The sequence below is a fragment of the Benincasa hispida genome, chromosome 4 (assembly GCF_027475165.1).
Source record: "Benincasa hispida cultivar pf3 chromosome 4, pf3_genome.v1.1, whole genome shotgun sequence".
NCBI lineage: Eukaryota > Viridiplantae > Streptophyta > Magnoliopsida > Cucurbitales > Cucurbitaceae > Benincasa > Benincasa hispida.
In genome coordinates, this window is record NC_143481.1 from 28346434 (window position 1) to 28368966 (window position 22533).

At 29.7% G+C, this 22533-nt stretch overlaps 2 protein-coding genes across 3 annotated transcripts; both read right to left on the reverse strand.

Annotated features, from left to right (window-relative positions):
• Positions 1 to 1288: 1288 nt before the first annotated feature.
• LOC120075196 (ACT domain-containing protein ACR4-like) lies at positions 1289 to 7578 on the reverse strand. Of its 2 annotated transcripts, XM_039028396.2 has the most exons (9): positions 7242 to 7578; positions 6941 to 7151; positions 3283 to 3355; positions 3149 to 3194; positions 2950 to 3064; positions 2794 to 2861; positions 2115 to 2708; positions 1926 to 2030; positions 1289 to 1830 (listed from the first exon to the last, which is right to left on the reverse strand). In XM_039028396.2, exons 2-9 carry the CDS (start codon positions 6981 to 6983, stop codon positions 1489 to 1491), a joined length of 1386 nt encoding a protein of 461 aa, XP_038884324.2. In that variant the 5' UTR covers positions 6984 to 7151; positions 7242 to 7578; the 3' UTR covers positions 1289 to 1488. The 2 variants fall into 2 exon arrangements, with proteins under 2 accessions (XP_038884324.2, XP_038884326.2); XM_039028398.2 differs by lacking the exons at positions 6941 to 7151; positions 7242 to 7578 and adding an exon at positions 3600 to 3965.
• A 7813-nt stretch (positions 7579 to 15391) lies between these two features.
• On the reverse strand, positions 15392 to 18345 carry LOC120075864 (Translin family protein). The gene is made up of 7 exons (XM_039029575.2): positions 18125 to 18345; positions 17906 to 18012; positions 17361 to 17440; positions 16962 to 17103; positions 16736 to 16885; positions 16290 to 16491; positions 15392 to 15748 (listed from the first exon to the last, which is right to left on the reverse strand). Exons 1-7 carry the CDS (start codon positions 18195 to 18197, stop codon positions 15648 to 15650), a joined length of 855 nt encoding a protein of 284 aa, XP_038885503.2. The 5' UTR covers positions 18198 to 18345; the 3' UTR covers positions 15392 to 15647.
• Between the last annotated feature and the right edge of the window lie 4188 nt (positions 18346 to 22533).

Sequence of the window (22533 nt, forward strand, 5' to 3'; positions counted from 1 at the left end):
GAATTCCTATGATTGAGCTACCAAACCATACTATCATATCCTCAAGGTCACTTTCGTTCATATGTCGTAGTGCATTTGTGTACCATTCCTCTACTCGAGCGACATAATAACTATTTTCATTTAGATTCTATTTAAAACCAACTCAAATCTGCCTAAATAACATTATTCTTTTACCAAAATCCTACTAAATTAGTAAGAAAAATTATATAGTTATTCATCCTAAATAAGAAAAGAAAAATAGAAGAATGAAGATAAAAGACTACACAAAACTGTCCATATTAATGAAGAAAAATATTTTAATACATCTTACGTTGTACCATCTTTGAGCAACTCACCCAATAGTCAAATCATTATTTACCATAGAACAAATCATTTTTTTACCCTTTTTTTAAAAAAGAAAAAAATTGTATTTACTTTTTTCTATATAATTTGATGAGGTTGCCACTTATACTACATGCAAGTATTACTCTTAATAAAATCTTCTACTACACGCATTATTCTAACATTTTTCCTCTAATATTTACATTAATCCATGCATTTAAAAGAGATTTACAAAATTGCACAATCAACAATTTTAAAACGAAAATCTTAGTTTAAGTTGATTTACAAGTTTAAAGATATAAATTAATATTTTTATTTTCGTTAAAAAAAATCTCTAGAATAAATATATCTCAATTTTTTTTGGATACATCATATTTAGATCTAAGACATAGATTTGCATAAACGTCATGTGACTACCTTTTAGAAGTCTTGATCAAAACCACCTCGCTTAATGTTCTTTTTTTCTTTTCTTTTTTCCCCTCTTTTTGATGTCATTTTATGGAAAATTCTAAAAAATCTACCTAGCAATTGTTATTAGTTATAACACAACTCATATAGTAGGTGTATGTCTTGATCTGAAAGTGATGTTAAAAAGGCCACCACCCATCATCAAAGTATCTAGACTTTGTTTAATAAGTATCAATCAAAAACTACTCAAAGTTCAAACCACTATTCTCATTCCATATTGGAGGGATTGAAAATATCAAGGTTCGTTAACTTTCATTTCAAAGTCTTCTTAAAAAATTAACCCAAATATATATACATACATATAATAATTAACAAGATCCTTCCATGTTGGTTCCTCGACCTTGGAAAATTTTCTAGAAATTTGTGCTCAAATCCAAAATAAATGTCAACCCTTCATTCTACCCATGTTACCCCAACCAAATAAACAAACATAATTAATAAAAATTAACCTTTTTTTTTTTTTTTTTTTTGGGGGGGGGGGGGGTTGTGTGGGTGGGAGTTGAGATTTTTTTTCTCCCCTTGATTTTTGGTACATCAGAAAACTAAAAGCTAAAAGAAGACACTAATTCTTGTGCCCAAGGAATATATACAAGCTGATGCTGCTCTATGTTTTTGTTCCTAAGTTGTATTTTATGGTGAGGTCATTTACATGATAGGCTTAAAGTCAGTTTTGAGTAGCAGCACTATGTTTCTTCATGATTAAGACCTTATTAACCCAAAATTAACAAAAGATCTAGATCTAAAAAGACCACCAAATAGGAACCTGGTAGGTGAATCCTGAGAAACTTGTTTTTGATCTTTAGGACTACTACTTCCTTTCACTTTCAGTATTGTTTGCCCGATCAATTCTCGGATCGAATCTATCGTCTTCGAATCGACTGGATACCCCGATGGATCGCGGACATAAAACGTGTTAATCGCCTTACCGGCTTTCGTTGTTACCTCTGCTCTTGTGACAGTCAGACTGTTCTCTCGAAAGATGCGGGTAACATCAGAAAGAAGCCCAACTCTATCTGTTGTGCATAACTCTAGCTTCAACCCCTGAAAGAAGATGGAAAAACAAATCAACAATTTGAACAAAGCTGAAAAAACTATTCATTAGTTTCAAGGATATGATATTTTAGTCCTTCACTCACCTCACACACTCTTCTTCTGATGGCAGCTTCAAGACATTGAATTACTCTTTGTCTCTCTGCATCAGATTTAACAGGAGATCCATCTATGTGTCTAATGTAATATTCCTACAAATTCAAAATAGAGAAGATAAGATAAACCACAAGAATAAAGAGAGAACAATCCATATTATCTCTTGGTTGTATTTTTACCTGATATGCTTCTGTCCCTTCAGCAACTACATTGGCATGAAAAACCACATATTGCATGTCTGTCAAAGTGCAAACAGTGTCGAAAAGAAGTTTCGGTCGATCTTTGCTCCGAATGGTAACAACAGAATAGTCTATATCACACCAATTCACAACTTTGATATTTGGTCTTTGTTCTTCTTCCATGACATCCTCATCGAGAAGTTCATAATCCCTATCAGCAAACATCATCTGATGAAGCCTTCTCTCAATGTGAGTGACTCCATGAGAAACAACAGTCTTAGCTCCATTGGACCTGTTATTGCTTCCCCTTAGTACGTTACTGAGTAATCCCTTGATCCTAGACAGCCTCTCAAGATCAGTAATTGCAGAACCAGTTTCATCGTCTGTAACGTGCATAACGGCGGCCGCACGTGTGTTGTGAGTCCACACCTCAGCGTGCACAACGTTGCATTTGAGGTGAGTGAGGACAGCACTGACTTCAGAAAGTAATCCTTGTCTATCATTGCCAATAAGCTCAATTACTGTGTAATCAACAGATGGTTTTACACCCACAGATCTCATGGAAGGTGCAAAACAAGAATCCGATTCAAGCGACTGAAAAGAAGAAAACAAAACCGAGTTGTATTAATTGAATGAAACACGTGGAAGATACAACAGAAATATAGAAACAGGCATATACCCTTTTGATGTAGTCTAAAACCCCTTCATCTGTAACTTTGTTTCCATCTTGATCGGTGACGTTAAAAACTGTTCAATAAGCCAAAACCAAATGAAAATCTTGATGGGGGAGAGATTCCATATAAGAGGAAGAATGAGAAAAAGAAAAGAAACTTACCATCCATGAACCAGCAACCATCACAAGAAATATAGGCTTTGGTGACGATAAGATTAAGATCAGTAAGGACTTGAACGACTTCAAGAAGAATCCCATGTTTGTTAGCGCTATCTACCTGAGACAAAATGGTTGAAATGAGTATCAACTAACCCAAATGATAGATTTCACCAAACAAGAAACAGAGTTCAAAAAACCATACCCTTATTACAGTAGCATCCTTACAGGCATCATTGTCAATTACAACCCTGAAAAAAGATAATAACTTTAAAGCTTATTTTTTGTACGGAAGAAAGTTATGTTTATTCATTCAGAGAAATGAAGGAAATTATGTACCTGGGTGGATTCATTCTTCTAATCAACTTCACATATTCATCATCAATATCACTGGAAAAGTTCATTTCGATTGCTGTGATAAGAGAAAAAGGGTAATTAGACCAACAAATAACATACGATTGGGTAATTTTGGAAAGCCAATAGGAAAACAGGTTCAAAAGCTACGACCATAGAGAGAGATCTATGATAACAGAATAGTGAAAAGAAACCCAAACAAGAGAGCCAGAGAAGACTAGAACCCCAAATAAGACAGAGAAATCGAAGAACAGAGTAAAGGTAAGGCAAGCAAAATAGCAAAAAAACAGAAGAGGACATACCCATTTGCGATCTCTGAAGATTAGTAATCTATTTCAGAATGTTCAAGGTTTCTTCTTAGTTTTCTCTCAAACGCCGCAAACAAGGTTTTGTACTCAACAACGAGAAAGCAAAGGCATAGATTATATACACAAGCCCAAGGGGATCTAGAGCTCACTTTGAGAAGGTTTGAAATTGAAACAAAGTATTTTGAAAAATCAATTCATTTTTTTACCAAAAAGATAATAGTAAAAAAATAAGACCTCCCGACACGATACTCCAAAACCTGCAACTTGAAAAAAGTACAAGAAAACACACAACACTTCTTCCCCACTTCCCCTCTCTCTCTCTCTCTCTCTCTCTCTCTCTCTCTCTTTTTCAACCCCTTTTTTCGAATTATTTAATTATAATAGAGATTTAATCTCCATTATTTGGTCTCTTTGTCCTTGTGTTTACCCTTCCAATCTCAGTCATTCTGAATCAGCACTTTCATATCATCATCCGAGAGAATTTCACTGGCCGGCGGGATCTTTGGACGTCGGCGACGGAGCCAGTACACGTGTTTTTGGAGGGTTCAAACCTGAAACAGCTCCAAGGTTTATGGAGCTAGAGCGAACCCGAACCGGCGCCAAATCTTCCCACGACTTATGGCCAATTTTATTGCGTGTATTAACGCTCATAACTGTTTTTTTTGTTTTTTTAACAAGTTGAGGGGTAACTGAGGATGTAATAATTATTGTTAAGTTGTATGTGGTGTAGCTCATTGAAAATGTGCAAAGCTGACAGCTTCCATTTCATTTAATTAAGGAAGTTAGGTCAATACTTCACTTTAGTAATTGTTCACTAAAATTAAACTCAGCCTAGAACCAGAACCCCAAAACCACTAATTATATTTGTTAATTTTTCCCTCGTTTCTAACTATTACGATTCACATCACAAATAAATATAAAAGTAAAACTTTGTATAAAATAATGAGAAGGTGAATTTGAACAAACATTAATCTCTAGAGACAACTATTTGACAACTATTTTGTTGTCAAGAAACTCAAATGATATTTTATGATACATGAAATAGGTGGCTATCATCCATAGAACACTTTCTCTCTCACCCCTTAACATTTTTATCTTTTGAAAATTTTCAAATAATTCTACAATTTTTTTTCCTTTAAGAAAGCACCGTTTACATCATATAAAGAGTTCAGCTCCCACAACGTTTCTTCCCCATGTCATATAATAATATCTAAAATTAAGTCCACATGAAAGAGAAAAAAATTAGAAAAAATATATATTGTACAAATAAAATCCATCCTAATTGGACTTAAACACGTTGTTTGATAAATGGGCATTCATTACCCCCTCCCCAAAAAAAAAAAAAAAAAGTTGTGCATGCGGCATGCCTATTACTTTAAATGAACAAACCCTTAAATAAAATCAAATGACATATTCAAGCCCTGGCAAAAGAGTGAGTAGGACTAGAAAAAGGAACAGCCCAAATACAGCTCGGATAGCAATAAACATTAGACAGACACCAATCAACTACCAGAGTTTCAGTGTCTAATCGAACCCATTCAACGTAATGCACGCAATGCATTGCTAATAATATAATAAGATAACACTTTATGGAGGGGATGTTAGTTGATATGGTTTAATTATGTTCTATTATGGTTGGTCAATTTCGAATGTAAATTTCATTTTTAATGTCTTTATTTTCAAATTTTTATTCTCACTTTACTTTTAAAACATCTATTAGTCCCTTTACCAAAAAAAAAAAACAACAAAAAATTATCATTGTAATCGCTTTATTTATTTTGGCTTCATTACTGTGGCATGAATCACGGTTTCTTTTCTACTCCAACAATATGGAGCAAATCATTTGAATCAAATGTCTTAACTTTTATAAGAATATGTTTGATATCATAACTAGTCGTGCTTAGGTTGATATACACACTTTCAAGTTCGTATTTATTCCGTTCATGAATTATTCAAAATATCTAATAAGTTTTCTAAATTTACAATTTTGTCTCCATAGGTATATAAAATTTTAATTTTGTGTTTAACATGACATTTACCTATTCGAAGTTTTTAAAACTCACTAATCTAATACACAATAAATTGAAACTTTATGACCCTATTAGACATAAAATTCGACTTTAAATAAAAATATATCATTTAATTTTTTTAAAAAAAATATATGTCATAGAACTTTGCACATAATATTATAAGTTCAATGACCTATTTAGGGTGTCTATGGCTCAAAGAATTGGGAAGTAGAAATTGGGAACTCTATTGTTTGGTCCAAGAAGTTTGTGCATCCCACTACAAAAAAGCATCATTTTTATAATTTATCGGCTCCTTATACTGTTGTGAACCCTAAAGGGATGCTTGGGGCAAGAAGTTGATTATTTTCGTCCTAGATTATTATCTTTGGGTTATACTAATTTGTGTTTGGGGTGTAGATTATTTTAATTTGGATTATAATAGTATGTGTTTGACATGTAAATTATTTTAGTTTGAGAATGATATAGTAAATACTGTAGCAAAGAATAAAAAAATTATGAATGTAAAATAATAAAAACTGTAGCAAATAGTAAATATTGTAGCAGATGGAGTTTTAAAATAGTGTTCACTGTAGTTAATTGGGGGTTTTGAAATGTATTTATTGTAGCAAGAGTTTGTTATTATAGTCTTAGGATAATCTTTGCCTCAAATGGTGCCTAAGAGTTCACAACCCTCTAAATTTCATAACTCCTTGAAACTCAATATTTCACTCCTTGCCCCAAACACTCACTTAGACATAAGCTTGAACTTAGGAAGTAAACTTATAATTTAGCCTTATGTTTTTTTTAAAGAAAAACTTGATTGTTGAGTTGCACTTATCTTTGAGCAACCCAATCAATTTTCTAATAAAAATCTATCATGTGATAAATATATATTTTTCTAAAGAAAGATGAATTCTTATTAGTTTTTTCAGTGGGTAAAAAAAAATCCTTTTGTATATGATTTGCTTAAAGAAGGGTCAAAATCATTATTCTTTTGAAGTACATTCCTAAAGTGATCATGTTAAAAATACATAAATCAAAATAAATAAAAGTTAAAAGTATAAAAACTAAAATCATCCGTCGAAGATATAAAGATTAATATGAGATAAAATTGAATATTTTGAATTTGACGGACATGATTTAAATTTAATTTAGTAGTGGGGGTTTGTCATACAGGCAAAACAAAACACTAACCTACTCGTTTTGGCATTTAGTCAAACACTTGGTGCGCATACGCGCAAGTTAAGCGCAAACAACAAATTAAACTTAGTTTAGCAGTGAGCAAGATAACGGTTAGGGCAAAACAAAACAAAACAAAACACTAACCTCCTGGTTTTGGCATTTTGTCAAACACTTGGTGCGCGCGCATACACGCGTGTCTTAAGGCGACTGCCGGCCGGCCTCGTGGTGCTGTCACATGATCAATGATCCTTCATCGTCCCCCCCCAACCCCCCAAAATTTCTACAATGCCTGTTTGTGCGATTTAGGGCGCACACACACTCTCTCTCTGTCTCTGTCCTTCTGCATACGTAGGTGCTGCAGTTCAATTTCAGGCCTATTAGTGGCGTAGCCGAGTGGAACATTCAGAGATGCTTGTGCATATAAGTTATTATGAACTTTACTTACAGAAAGAAAGATAATCAAAAATTGGTCTGCCGCGCTTTTTTTTTTTTTTTTTTTCTCTTCAGAATCGGCAGAATTTGCTGGTTTTGATCTCCGTTTCTTGATGAACATTGTTTTTTATTGATGATAATAGTGGATCTTCTTCGGGCTTTGTAATGGAGAATCGGATTGCTTTTTTGGGTGTACGGTTTCTAAGCATTTGAAAAGACAAGACGTTCGATGATGGTATGGCAATCTGAAACTCCTCTGTTCATGTTCAGATTTGCCGATTTATCAATCAAAGGAAACTGTAACTTTGTGAACTCAGAAAAATAATAAGAGAATAAAGGAAATTATTTTTACTTTTAAAAAAAACCATTTGATTCAAATACTGTTTTGTTCTACGTAGTTTTAGATTTGCTTCCTTTTGCTACTTTCAATATATTTAATTTGATCATTGTGCTTTTAATATTAATTTATCTCTTGTAAAAAATTGATCATTTTCGTCTCTTTGTTTTTCATATTGAAGAGACCAAAATATTGTTTTCTATTAAAGTCTAAGAACCAAAATTATGACCAAAATAATTTTTTTGGATTTTGAGAATATCGAAACTAAAATGAACTCAGTTTGAAATTATATATACAAAAATAAAACGGATGAAATCAAAAGTACCATGACTAAAATAGTATTAAATCAAAAAAAAATTGTTCTTAAACTTTAAAGTTTTTTTTTTCTTTTTGAGGAAATTTTTTAAAGATTTAGTTTATATTCTTTCAAAATTATAACATTTTACTACTTGAATTTTAATAAATAACAATTTAGTCGGTATATTTTACTATTTGTAACGATTTAGTTTTTATTGTGAAAAATATTATTAAAAATTAATGAATTTTCTTATAAATGTGATCAATAAATTGATTGAAAATCTTCTTCCTTTTTTAGACTATAAAGGTTGGAATTTTTTTTAACAAATAAAGACTAAGGTATTACATAATAAATTGAAGAGTTTTTTTTTCACCATAGAGACCAAAATTAATACAAATTTCAAAGTATAGGGACTCAGTCAGTACTTGATAAATTTTAGGAACTAAACTATTATAAGTTTAAAAGTATATTATTACTTCTATAAAGGTTGTTTGGATTGCAGATATTGTTTCATGGATATAGATATTAAATATCTAAAATTTGAATGTCTGGATTTTGATGCCTAAGAAAAATAATATCTATATTTAGATGTGCATGATAATCAATGTCTGAAAGTTAAATAGTCGTATTCAATTTAATAATTTGTATATAGAAACTAAAAGTAAATTACTATTTAATTAATGCAATAGATCAATTAAACTTAACATTTATTAATTTATTGTTATGTTAATTAATTATTTAATTAATTGAATAAATAATAAATAAATATTTTTTAATTTAACATAATTAAACTAATTACTAGCCATAATTAAATTAATTAATAAATAATTAGAATATTGATAATTAACGATAATAATTTATATAAATAGTTAAGAGAACATAAAATATTAATGGTAAATATATTAGTTGAAATTTATTAAGTCTAAATAATATATTTATATTTAATATTTAATACAATTAATATTAATGAATACTTGATATCAATTTATTAATTAATTAAACTATATTTTTACTGTTCATCTCCTAAATATAAAAATCTCACACTTTTGCAGGTATTAAAAAACTAATGTCAAGTGGGTTTTAAAATTTCCTAGATATTTCTAGATTTTAAAAAGTGGAATTATATGAAATAAACTGGGATATGAAAAGTTGTCTGAAGTCCCACGGGAATGTTCGTGAAATAAATAGGGCCTAAAAATTTTGAGACTAAAAGTGCTTTTTAGTATTTTGCTTCTATAAAAGTTCAAAGAAGTTTTTTTTTTTTTTTTTTTAATTTATAAAAATTTAGAGACCAAAAGTGGGGTTTTTTTTTTAACCTTTTTATTTTCCTAGAGAAAAATCAATATTTAACTTAAAAATTGCTAAATTTTGATTCCAACATTAACTTTCAATTGGATTTTAGATAGTTAAATAAATGCTATAATTTATTTTTCTTACACACCGCTTTTAATAAAAGTGAAGGTAAACATCTTTTAAAACTTAATTTCGATTAAAATAGCTTCTATAGAAAAGTAAAAATACCTCTGATTGCTTTCCACTAAAGTCTCGTTAATTTTCTAGGAGACATATGTTCTATAATTCTTTAAAACGTACATAACCATTGGTTCTTCTTTAACATGTTTTAAATAAAAAAATTTTATTAGGTGAAATATTGCAATATTAACTTAAATAATATATATCATGTAAAATTTATCCAAGTTTTACTGCAGTTCGAGAATTTTAAAATCGTAGGCAACAAATTAATGCACTTTGTCAAGTTCAAGAGTAGATTCATATTCGATAAGCTAATAATTACAATTTTCTAAAAATTGATGATTCGACCGTCGCTCCTGCTATGATTGAAATTATATATATACACTTATTCTATCTATTTTATGTGGGGGAGTGAACATGTATAATTCAACTCCAATATAGATTATTTTTTAAACAAATTGACGTTTTTATTAATAAAGTAAGATCTTTTTAGTATAATTAGAGATACGAGATATTCGAATCACAGACTTCGTGATTTATAGCATACTTATATGTCAATTGAACTATATTTGACTCAGCAATATAGCAAGTTGTTTGATAGTATAATAAATGTACGAAATAAATATGAAAAATACACAAACAAACATAAGATTTAAACTTAGACAAAGTGATGATTTACTTTAATCTCTTTTAATAATTCGTTTGGTTCACTTTCTCAATTATTAAATACTCATTTTTGCTCTTTCTAAAAAATACTCATTTTTGTTTTCTACTATCCCAATTAAATATAACTATACAATTAAAATAATTAAAATTAAATGTTGAACTTAAAGATTAGTAATCGAATGAAAAAAAAATAAATAAACGTTTGAAAAACATTTAGACTTGAAGCATGTTTGGATTATTTGAAAAAGATATATATATTCATTTAAACAGTTTTAAAAAGTGTTCGAAATAATTTGTCGTATTGCTAATTACTTTATTATTTTATTCAATTAATGTTCACCTTATTACTCAATATCGGTTGTGAAGTTAGATATAATCCAAAATTTTGTTCTTTTATTATTTATTATTATTATTATTTCCTTTCAAAATTATATTTTTATCTAATTAAGAGACCTAAAGGGTAAAGTTGAATTGTCCATGTCCTAAAAAAGCAATTCAACACTACAAAGGCGTGCTCAAAACTACAAAATTATAATAAAAATAAATATATATATAAATTTTTAAAAAAATTACATTAAATTATCTTCCCCTCTTAAAATTGACATACGTGTATATAACAACTTCGTTCTAATTAATTTTGTACTTTACTTTTTTTTCCAAAGAAAAATCTTATAAAAATCTTATTCTCTCTTTTATATATATATAAATATATATATATATATATATATATATATTAAATTTTCATCAACATATCAATATTTTATTAATATTTTCATATTCTTATGGATTTAAAATCGAAACGAAGAGTGTATTGACATTGTCACTGTATCGAAAAAATCGATAAAACATAAAAAATAAGACAAAAAAGATGTGTAATATAAATATAATATATTTGTCATAAATAAAGGACAAAAATCAATTCATATTCCTAAACTTTAGGAATGTATCAACTTAAATCTCAAACTAATAATTATATTAATTGAAATCTCGAACTTTCATAAGTGTATCAATTTGAACATTTCATCATGTTTTATTTGGACAAACATCGTGTGAGCCTTGTAGTTTTATCAATTAAACTTCTAAATTTACATAAGCGAACCAATTTAAACTCTCTTTTGAGATTTATTTGAAAAATTATCTATTTAAATTATGATCATGATTTTGTTAAATCGACATTTGTAGAAGTCTATATATGTATGAGAATTTATGCATTGACGACTTTCAAATATAATCCTAATAGATGTTCTAAATTGATCCATTTATAATAATTCACAAGTTTAATTGAAAAAATTAAATGTGGTTGCATGATATTTTTCAAACTAAATCTAAAGGAATGAGAAAATTCACATGCTTATGAAAGTTCAAGTTTTGAGTTGATATACTCGAGAAAGTTCATGGTTTAAATGGATGCAATTACTAGTTTGGGTATAAATTGATACAATTTGAAAAGTTGGTTAAATGGATACAACTTCAAAATTTAGGGGTATCCTATAAATAATAAATATTTCGATTTGGATAAAAAAAACATAAAATATTAACTATCAATTTCTATTTTTTTTATATAACTTTTTTAAATATCCAACAATATTTTATTGATATTTTCATCATCATTTTTATTAAATTGAGACATCATTTTAAACCTTATTCCTACTTTATTGAAGTACCCTTTTGTTTTCTAAATAAGTAATTAAATTAAGAACTAATCGTAATTAGTGGACGCAAGTCTACGTCTTATCTATAGACCCTACGTTTTAAGTGGGGCCCAACGTAATTTTCTACGGTCAAAGGATTTGTCCGGAAATCAAAGGGTTTCGATTATCACGTTCCCACGTGGGACCTGCAGTTAGCGCACGTGACCTTAGGGGCGGCGCCACCGGATGAAAACGACGTCGCAGGGACTGGGGAGAGGCCCTTTTGAAAATTTTATTTTATTTTATTATTAGTATTATTTTAAAAATTGGTCTCTTGGCAGTTGGGAAGGGTCGTTATCTAAGGTAAAGTACATTCTTTTGTTGTCAAATTTTAGGTTTTGGTCGTTTTTTTAAAAAATTTGTAGGCTAAATTACAATTTTTTTAATATCTAAATTTGGTAGTTTGTGTCTTAGTCATCAAACAGTTAAAATTATAAAGTCTTTAAAAAATTTATTTTTCTAAAAAAAATTCGTGAATCTATTAGACACAAAATTGAAAGTTTAGGTCACATTCGATATAGATTATGTTTGGAATATATTTTCAAACATTTAATTTTAAAACAAATTATTTTGGAAGAAATTAGAGTGTTTGGTAACTATTTAAAAACAACTTTTCAACTGTATTTTCATAAGTTTTTTTTTTTTTCAAAAGTGTTTAAATAAAAATGAATTTCTTGAAAAAACATCTTTTTCTCAAGTTAATCAAAACAGTCCTATAGTCATTTCGTTTTTACTTTTTGTTTTTTGAAAATTAAGCTCGTTTTCTTTCAATTTCATACAATGATTTGTATTTTTCTTAAGTAGAAGAGTTATATTCTTAGCCAAATTTCAAAACAAAAAAAAAAAAGTTTTTAAAAACTACTTTTTTAATTTTCAAAATTTGATTAATTTTTGGAAACATTGGAAAAAAAAATAGACAACAAAGTTATAAATCTAGAGATAGAATGGGCACTTATAGGGTTAACTTTTAAAAAACAAAAAACTCAAAATCAAATGATTACCATACAGAACCTTAGTGATCTATTAGACACTTTTGAAAGTTTAAAAATAAAAAGACACAAATTTTTAGGAACTAAACTTATAATTTAACTAAAATTATATTTAGTTTCTATTTGATATTTGAAATTTCAAATGTGACATTATAAGGTCTATGATATTTGAATTTAATTTCAAATTAGTCTACAATGTTTGAAATTAGTTTCTAAATGATACTAAATGGAGAGTCAACCTTACCCCTTAACCTAAGGAAATAACTGGATAGTTAATGTATAATGAGTAGACTCTATTCATATGTATTTATTTTAAGGGATTTTTTAGGAGATTTTTAAGGGAAAATTACCTTATATTTTTCTCTAAGTTTTTACGAGACACTTTAACATCTAAGTTTATAAAAGATGCATTTAATGTGAGTTTTGAAAAATGAGTTGTGAACTAACTAAGTGATAATTAATATGTATCACTTCACATTTTAAAAAAAGTTTTTAATTCTCAAATTTAGGACCAATATGTATTTGTATTCCTTTTTTTTAGTGTTTTTTAAATTTATTTATGTTTTCTATTTTTTCTATTCTCATTGACCAATTAAAAGTAAAATTCAAAACTTGAACAATAGAACTTTTAAATTTTCAATATAAAAATTAAATACAAATCTAATTGATGATTAAAATTACATTGAATCATATGCATCCCGTTTTTCTTATTTAGTTAAAAAAAATAGAAATAACATAATTTTTTTCATAAATAAAACACTACCACATGACCAATTTTATTAGTGTGAGACACAAACAAGTGCAATCAAGAATGCACCAAAAAATTTTCATTAAGAAATGTTAGTTTTGAAAATTAAATAACAAGGGAAATTTAATGAAATTCTTAAGACCAAAAGAGAATTTTCTTTCTTTCTTTTTTTTTTTAAAAGAGAATTTAGTCACATTTTCACAAATATTTTAAAAAACTACAATATTTTACCTATTCTATAATGTCACATTATCCGTCCATGTCACAAAATAAAAAAGGGACCATTGGCCCAATTAACTTTTAAAATGAATTATTATTATTATTATGGTCCATAATTTGCGTGAATATTGTGAAGGGTTTCGAGTTCCCATACGCACGTTCTCATCCCCCGTTTTGAGGAACGCCATGCAGACGTGTCCATTTCTGACTGGATCTTCGGGCAAGCACAAAAATATCAATTAAAATTTTATAAATAAAAAATAATTAGAAAATATATCAATTTATACCTTTTTTTTTAAGGGTTGTATTAAACCATAAATTAAGGTTTGTATCAATAGAGCGTAGTTCAACTGATATAATATTCATAAATGAATTAATTGAGATTGCTAGATAATTTTGTTTTCTTCAAATCGTGAATGAATTTATTCTAATAATCTATTTTGTTAAATTGATGTTTGAAGAAGAAGTCTATATATATTTGACTTAAATTATAAGTTTCACATGGTATTGTTCAAACGTAATCTAAAGGATGTAAATTGATACCATTATGGAATTTTAGGTTTAAATTGATACCATTATTAGTTTATGGTTTTAATTGATACAACTCCTAAAGTTTAGACATAGATTGATACTTGCCCAAATAATTATGAAACTAGTTTTAAACTTCTAGTCATTTGTGATATTTACTATAGTGGCAAGAGCATTTCTACAATGACATGATATTTTTAATTTGAAGTATAATAATTCATGACTTTTAGTTTTGATCTCACTCAAAAGACCTCCCACTAATAGAAATAACCAACTTCATGCTGAAAGTTATCGAGTGAAGTGGTATCTCAACCATTGAGTCATGTTCATGTTCAAGAATTAAATGAAGATTGTGAAACAGAAATCACATGAGAAATAATTAGACAAATATCATTACTATTTTTTTTTGTGGTTTTTAGTTATTTTCCCCTTGATTTCATTTTATTCAACTCAAAATCACCTATATAAAATGAATCTTCTCCAAAAGTCTTACAAAGGTACTAGAAGAATAATCAATTGATTCTTTCTAAATAATGAATGAAAAGTAGATGAAAGATGAGCAAATGAAAAACGGCTCAAATTAAATGAAAAACCACTACTATACTTGATTCTCTCATTTTTTATAAATAAGACGTAATACACGTGTAAACATTGTGCATTAACAATTTTAAAACAAAATTATAATAGAAAGCCCAAATTGATTCACTTATTAAATTCATGGTTTAAATTGATACAAATTTTAGCTTAAAATTTCAATTTGATACAACCTATATTGTAGGTTATTCTCTTAATGAAGAAAAAAAAAATCTTTGAAAATTGTATGTCATATTATTTTTTGACAATAAAACTCTAAAATCTAAACGTTATTTTAAACATAGCTCAATTGGTTAAGGTACATATGTACAACTACGAGGTTAGAGGTTAACCATACATATGCCAACCATTTGACTTATGCTTGAGTTGAGCTAGAACTAGATAGTTGCCTTTTGTAACATAATCAGTCCCCACTTCCTGTCTCATTTTTTTTTAAAAGATATTTTCACATATAGAAAAAAGAAAAAAAAAAGTTTGAAGGGACAAGAGGAACATGTTTCCTGCGACCATCACCTCCTTGCTTTCTCACGTTCTGGTCTCCCCACCGGCTGATTGGCCTACAAACCCTACCTTTGGCCCAAATTTATTGTAAAGATTTCTATGCCTACATTGAAATTTCATTTAAAAATATGAAAAACAATCAAATCAATATATATAAAGATCTTAATTCAGGATCACAACTTAGCATTATGGCCAAACATCCAAGATGCTTCTTGCCCCTAACTTAACAAAATTTCCCAAGTTCTAAGGTTTCTCCTCCTGAAGTTTTTCTCTCTCTTTTCAGGCAAGGATGATAGAATGTCGGTCCTACCTTCTAAGTGTTTTCATTTCCAATAACAGCAAAATAAATGACTTGGCAAAAGTGAAAAAATGACTTTAGAGCTCGATATCGGGAACCCCTGACAAGAATGAACCTGGATCGTCTGACCCAAGTAGTGGCATGTATTCTGATCCTCGAACATGAACACTGAAGCAAGCTGCAAAAGTAAACACAAGTTAAGATATTGGCAACTGAAGCAAAAGGACACATCTGATGAAATATGTTCTGCTAATTGATCCATCTACACCATCATCATGTATGTAAAGGAATTTAAGTTTGGAGTCTCCAAAGAATTAAACTCTTGATAACCACATGAAATATACATTAAATATCCTGGAAAAGTTAAATTGATTCTATTAAGAGTATAGAAAGTTGAAAACCTCAAAACAATCAATTCCTCTCTAAAAATCCATCTCAAGTAAACCAATGAAGACTATTTCCATTCCACCAAACTTTACTATTGTCTTTAGTGGATTAATGGTTTTTCAGCCCAGTGCCCCTCAACACATGGGCAATAACACGCGTACTGCTCATATCTATAATCGTTCGCATTCTTTGTTTATACAGTATCAAACTGGCTATTCACAAGTTCCTACGACTACTAGTTAAAAACATGCTTGACCTGATCAATGGGTTTCTGACTTCCAATGCACAAATGAAGTAGGTCATGCTTACAGATGAACATTTTGAGAAAATACCATTTTCTATCTTCATCAGACTTTGAAGCATGGTATCCATCTTCATTTTCATATCTGAAGTATCATCCATATGTGGTACTAAAAGAGTGAGCTCACGGTAAATGTCACGAACAAATCGGCATATCATCTCAGCATACTCAAGTTCACCGTCTGATATTCGACCAATTGCCAACCGCATCAGTTCTCCAGTCAAATCTGAAAGCTGTATGGAACATGAATTTTCTCTTAGTCTAGAACAGGGGTTTAACATGTACTAACAAAATTCGTGAACTCACTTGTTTATCACTTTCCAATAGTAGTAACGATTAGATGGATTTTAGAGATTCTTAACTGACCGATAAGTACATATCACAGAGCATGGTGTGGATCTCTTAGTACAAAATGTATTTTGGTCCTAATCATTTTGAACAAAATAATGCCATGATAAGAAACAAAACTTTACTAACCCCCAAGAGGTAGTCGAGATTGTTAATTTGTAAAGGTTCAAGTGATGGATCACTGAGGGGTAATAATGTAGCATTTATCTCATCAAGACTCAAAAGGGTTCCTGTTTTGCAGAATTTACATAACGTTGCAGCTTCAACATACTCTTGCACCTGCAGGAGCCAAAGCTAAGCAAATCAGCTCATCATTTAATTTTTGGCTTAAAAAGGTAAAAGAAAGAAAGGTTACCCCTGGTGAGTATGCTCGCCTTAGCTTCCAGAAATCGGTTCCCTGTAGTTCTTTTACAAGCCGAGACACATGCCGAGTTGTCACATACCCCAAGTCCTTTTCTGCCTTTTCCAGAACTTCGTCTTTGTTCTGTTTACTGATTCTGTTTTAAAAATCATACCACTAAGCCACATTCTACATACATATAATTATATTCATCATGAGTTCTTATCAACAACTAGACCATGAAAATCCAAAATGGATATAAGTGAAAAACTGTATAGATAGATGTGCTCAACAGTTCAAGACTACCAATGGTTGAAAATAGACGAAACCAAAACAATAATATACAAAACAAAGTAAAACAAAAGATATTAAGAACAAGAACAAGTAGATATTAACAGAGTGGCAAGATCCCACCTGTGTACTTGAAAAATGACCTTTTTGCTGTTCATTGTAATATCACGGCTTGCTTTCACCACTCTTTCTCGCTTGTCATTCTGCAGATTTGGCCAACCAAAAAAGTAGAATAAAAAAAAGGGTTCAAATTGATGCAAACTCATGCATTATAGCAAACTAGTCTACCCAAAAAACCCTAAAACTAACTAGCCTGAAGATCTCTTGATGCTGGATGGCCAACTATTGAGTTCATACTTCATAGTAACAAGCAAGAAATAAGAAACATGGGCTTAACTTAACCAACTACATTGCATTTCATCGGCAGCAATTCAAGCCAATAAGCTAGTAATGTGACAAAGGAAACAAACTAAAGCAACCCACAACGATAACAACAGCAACAACAACAACAAACACTAACTTTCCAAATTGGTTTCCTTCAACAGTCTCCAATAGCCTTTGGCCCAACGCGAAATCGTCGGAGCTAAAGAGAAATGAAGTAACAACGATAGCATTCGATTCATTGGTGCCTCCTTACACAAGAGTTATAAGGAAAATGATGAACTCACAAGGTTATTAAGGTAGTCAGCATATTTAGCGAAAGCGTCTTTCATGGAGGATTGAGTGGATAATGTCCTCGCCCTTTTGGCTGAGCTCTGCACTGCTGTCCCTGCAACTGCCCACAATTTGAAATTGTAACAACAAAACAGAAGAATATAGTAAAATCGAATTGCAAAATTCAATTGCTATAAACCCTAATTCTCAGAGAGAAAGAGAGAGAGAAATACTTGTATGGAGTAGCTGGGCTTTGGGTTTGGAAGCCATGAGAGCGGCCTTGTGAATTCCGGTAGCATTAAACATCTGTCCCTATGGGACACCTCAGTTTCAATGTGAATTTGGAGTTTTTATTTTGGTAAAGTTCATGTAGTTTTACAAATAAATGACAAATAGAGGATAGTTCGGGGGAAATAAACAAATAAAATTTAATAAGGTAAAAAAACAAAATTATGATTTGGGGGTAGAGAGAAAAATTATAAAAGTCAGCTAACATACTTTTTGATGTCTAGATTTGAAGTCTGGTTTTTATTTCATCGTTAGGTTTCAAAATGTTATATATTTAGTCCTTTAATTTTAAATTCGATTTTAATTTAGTTTTTAGATTTCAAAATATTACAATTTTACCTTTGAAATTTGATTTTTGTTTATTTAATCCCTAGACATCAAGATTCACATTTTCAACCTTAAATTTTCACTAAATATTCATTTTCGTCTTCAATATTAATGTATGTTAGTAAATTTAAAATAGTTAGATGAATTATAGTTAATTAAGTTTCTTTGTTTTTCATCACTTTTAAAATAAAGTTTAAAAATTTTATTTCATAATTATTTTAAATTAATTAATAGACATTGATGTCAATGTTTGAAAGTGAATATTTCATGAAAATTTGAGATTAAAAATATAAAGTCTTGAAATCTAGGTACTAAATTCAGACAAAACTCAATTGTGAATGGTAAAATTGCAACATTTTGGAACCTAGAAATTAAATTGGAATCAAATTCAAAATTTAAGGACTATATGTGTAAGATTTTGAAACCTAAAAATTAAATAGAAATTAGACCTTGAATCTAGAATTTTTTTTTTTTTTTTTTTTTTTTCTAAAAAAAATTTGTGGACAGATTTAGGGTATAAGACTCGTGAACAAGGTACACGTACACATACACGACTTTTCTTCCTTTTACATCACCTACATTATTTCTTCCACCTATGTGGCTAACTTCAAACTCGTGGTGGTACACGTCTACACAATCATTTCTTTTATTGCATTTCTTTGTATACGTTGTTTTTAGAATAATGAAACATATTATATGAATAATTTCACCAAAAATATGAGAAAATACATAACCTTGTAAATGTGAAAGAATATGAGTCCAACGAATTCACGTTGTCTCCTTATGACAATTTTACTTACTAATGTCTGAGTTTCTTGAGTAATTGTCTCACATGACATATAGAACAAATTACCTTTCTTATGGAAGCAAGCAACACCTCGTCCACGAGATCCAACGAACTATATTTTGTGGAAATAAACTGAACTTCAAAAACTTGAAAACAGAGAAAGTTTCATGAGAGAAAAGTGATTATGAAAAAATTCTTAAAAAGAATTTGAAGAAGAGACATATTTATAGATTATTCGTGGTCGTTTGAATAGTCATGTCTCTTTTATAAGTTGGTTATTTTCAAAAGGACATATTCATTTATGAAACTATGCAACTCTACATGAAAAGTCACTATCATTTATTCCAACAATCCCCCCCCCCCTCCCCCTCAAATGGTAAATTGGCAATTCATGATAAAAGAAAAAAGAAAACGTTCTAGTATTTCCCAATGAAGAATTAGATCGTCCCCAGCTAAAGTGGGGGCTGAATCATCTACATTTTAAGAACGAATTCATGGTGATATACGTGGATCTATTAACCCACCAAGTGGACCATTTAGATATTTTATGATATTAATAAATGCATCCAGTAGATGGTCACACATGTGCTTATTATCAAGTCGAAATCTTGCATCTGCAAGATTACTTGCTCAAATAATTAAGTTAAGAGCACATTTTCCTGTTTATACAATTAAGATCATCCGTCTTGATAATACTTGTAAATTTACATCTAAAGCTTTTGAGAATTATTGTATACCAATTGGGATAAGTGTTAAACATCCTGTAGCTCATGTTCATACACAAAATAGTTTAGTAGAATCATTTATAAAATGTTTGCAATTAATTGTTAGACCATTGCTTATGAGTGCTAAGCTTTCTACATCTATATGGGGTCATGCTATTTTGCATGCTGCATCATTTGTACATATTAAGCCAATAGCTTATCATAAGTACTCATCATTACAATTAGCTTATGGCCATGAACCAAATATTTCCCATATGAGAATTTTTGGATGTGTAATACATGTTCCAATTGCTCCACCACAACATACTAAAATAGGTCCTCAAAGGAGGTTAAGAATATATGTTGGATATGATTCCCCATCAAATATATCTTGAACCTTTGACATGTAATATAATTACTGCACGATTTGTTGATTGTCATTTTAATGAGATAAATTTCTAACGTTAGGGGGAGGAATTAATAAGTTGAAAAAAGAAATTACATGGAATGCATCGTTATTGTTTCATTTAAATTCTTGTACAGAACAATGTGAACTTGGAGATAAAAAAAATAATTCATTTGCAAAATATAGCAAATCAGTTACCAGATGTATTTATAGATGCAAAAAAAGTAACTAAGTCACATATACCAACTACAAATGTTCCATCGAAAATTAATATCCCAACACATTAAGTTGTCACTAATGAGTCTGTAACATGCTAAAAGCGTATTAGACCACTGGGTTCAAAAGATAAAAATCCTCAAAAAAGAAAAATAGTCAATAGTAAAAAAGACTTGGTTAAGGATGTAAATATCTATGAAAAAACTTTAGATATGACTGATAGTCGATTAGTCAAGAAGGTGAAATATCTAAAGATAATAATAAGATTTCAATAAACTATGTCATGGCAGGGAAAAAATGGAATCGAACTAATATAGTTATTGACAACAATTTTGCGTATAATATTGCTCTTGATATTATATCTGAAATGAGGATTTTGAACTAAAAATCAGTTGAAGAATGTCAACATAAAAAAAATTGACTTCAATGGAAAGAAGCAATTAAGACATAATTAAACTCACTTTCAAAATATTAGGTTTTTTTTTACCAGTAGTTCAATCACCAAAAGGTGTCAAACATGTGGGATACTAATGGGTGTTTGTGAGAAAAAGAAATAAAAATAATGAGGTCACATGATATAAAGCAAGACTAGTTACACAAGGTTTTTCACAAAAACCTAGCATTGATTATGAGGAGACATATTCTCTGATGATGGATGCAATTACACTAAAATGTTTATTTAGTCTGACTGTGTATGCAAGTATAAATATGCATCTTATGGATATAGTTACACCATATTTATATGGATCTCTTGATAATGATATTTATATGAGAATCCCAAAAAAACTTAAGATACCTGAAACATATAAATCAAATTCCTGGGAATGTATTCAATAAAGTCATAGAGATCACTATATGGATTGAAACAACTAGGACGAATGTGGTACAATCTCTTGAGTGAATATTTATTGAAAGAAGAATATCAAAATAATCCAATATGTCCCTGTATTTTTACAAAGAAATCATAGTCAAGATTTGCTATTATAACTGTATATGTTGATTATTTAAATATAATTGGAACTTCTGAAAAGCTTTCAAAAGCAATAGAATATCTTAAGAAAGAATTTGAGATGAAAGATCTCGAAAATACAAAATTTTGCCTTGGTTTGAAAATTGAACATTTAGTAGATGAAATATTTGTTCAGCAGTTAACTTATAAAGGAAGAATTTTGAATAGGTTTTATATGGACAAATCACATCTATTAAACATTCTAATGGAAGCCCATTCACTAGATGTAAAGAAAGATATATTTTGACCTCAAGATAATAATTAAGAAATACTTGGTCCTAAAGTACCATATCTTAGTGCAATTAGTGCATTTATGTATCTTGTTAATAATATAAGACCAGATATTGCATTTTTAGTAAATTTTTAACTAGATATAATTCTTCTCCAACAAAAAGACATTGGAACGAAATTAAGCATATACTTCGTTATCTCTGAGGAACGATCAATATGAGTTTGTTTTATTTAAATAAATCAAATTTTGATCTAGTTAGTTATGCAGATTCTGGATATTTATCAGACCCACAAAGTTGATCTTAAATAGGTTATCTATTTACATGTGGAGGAATTGCTATATCATGGCGATAAGTGAAATAGGCCATAACGGCCACATCCTCAAATCATACTAAAACAATTCATGAGGCTAGTCGACAATGTGTATGGCTAAGATCAATGACTCAACATATTCATGATGTTGGGATGTATGCCCTAAAGCCTCGCAGTTATATGTTAGTTGAATCAATGGTTGATTAGTTTTTATGTAGCTTGTGCAATAATCCATTAAACTAAAATCCAAGGTTATCTAATGTAACTTAACCATCTATGTAGAGACATAAAGGTGGGTCATGTTTAAATGACAATCTAAATGGTTAGTAGTATATGGATAAGATTTGGTATCTTATCCTAGT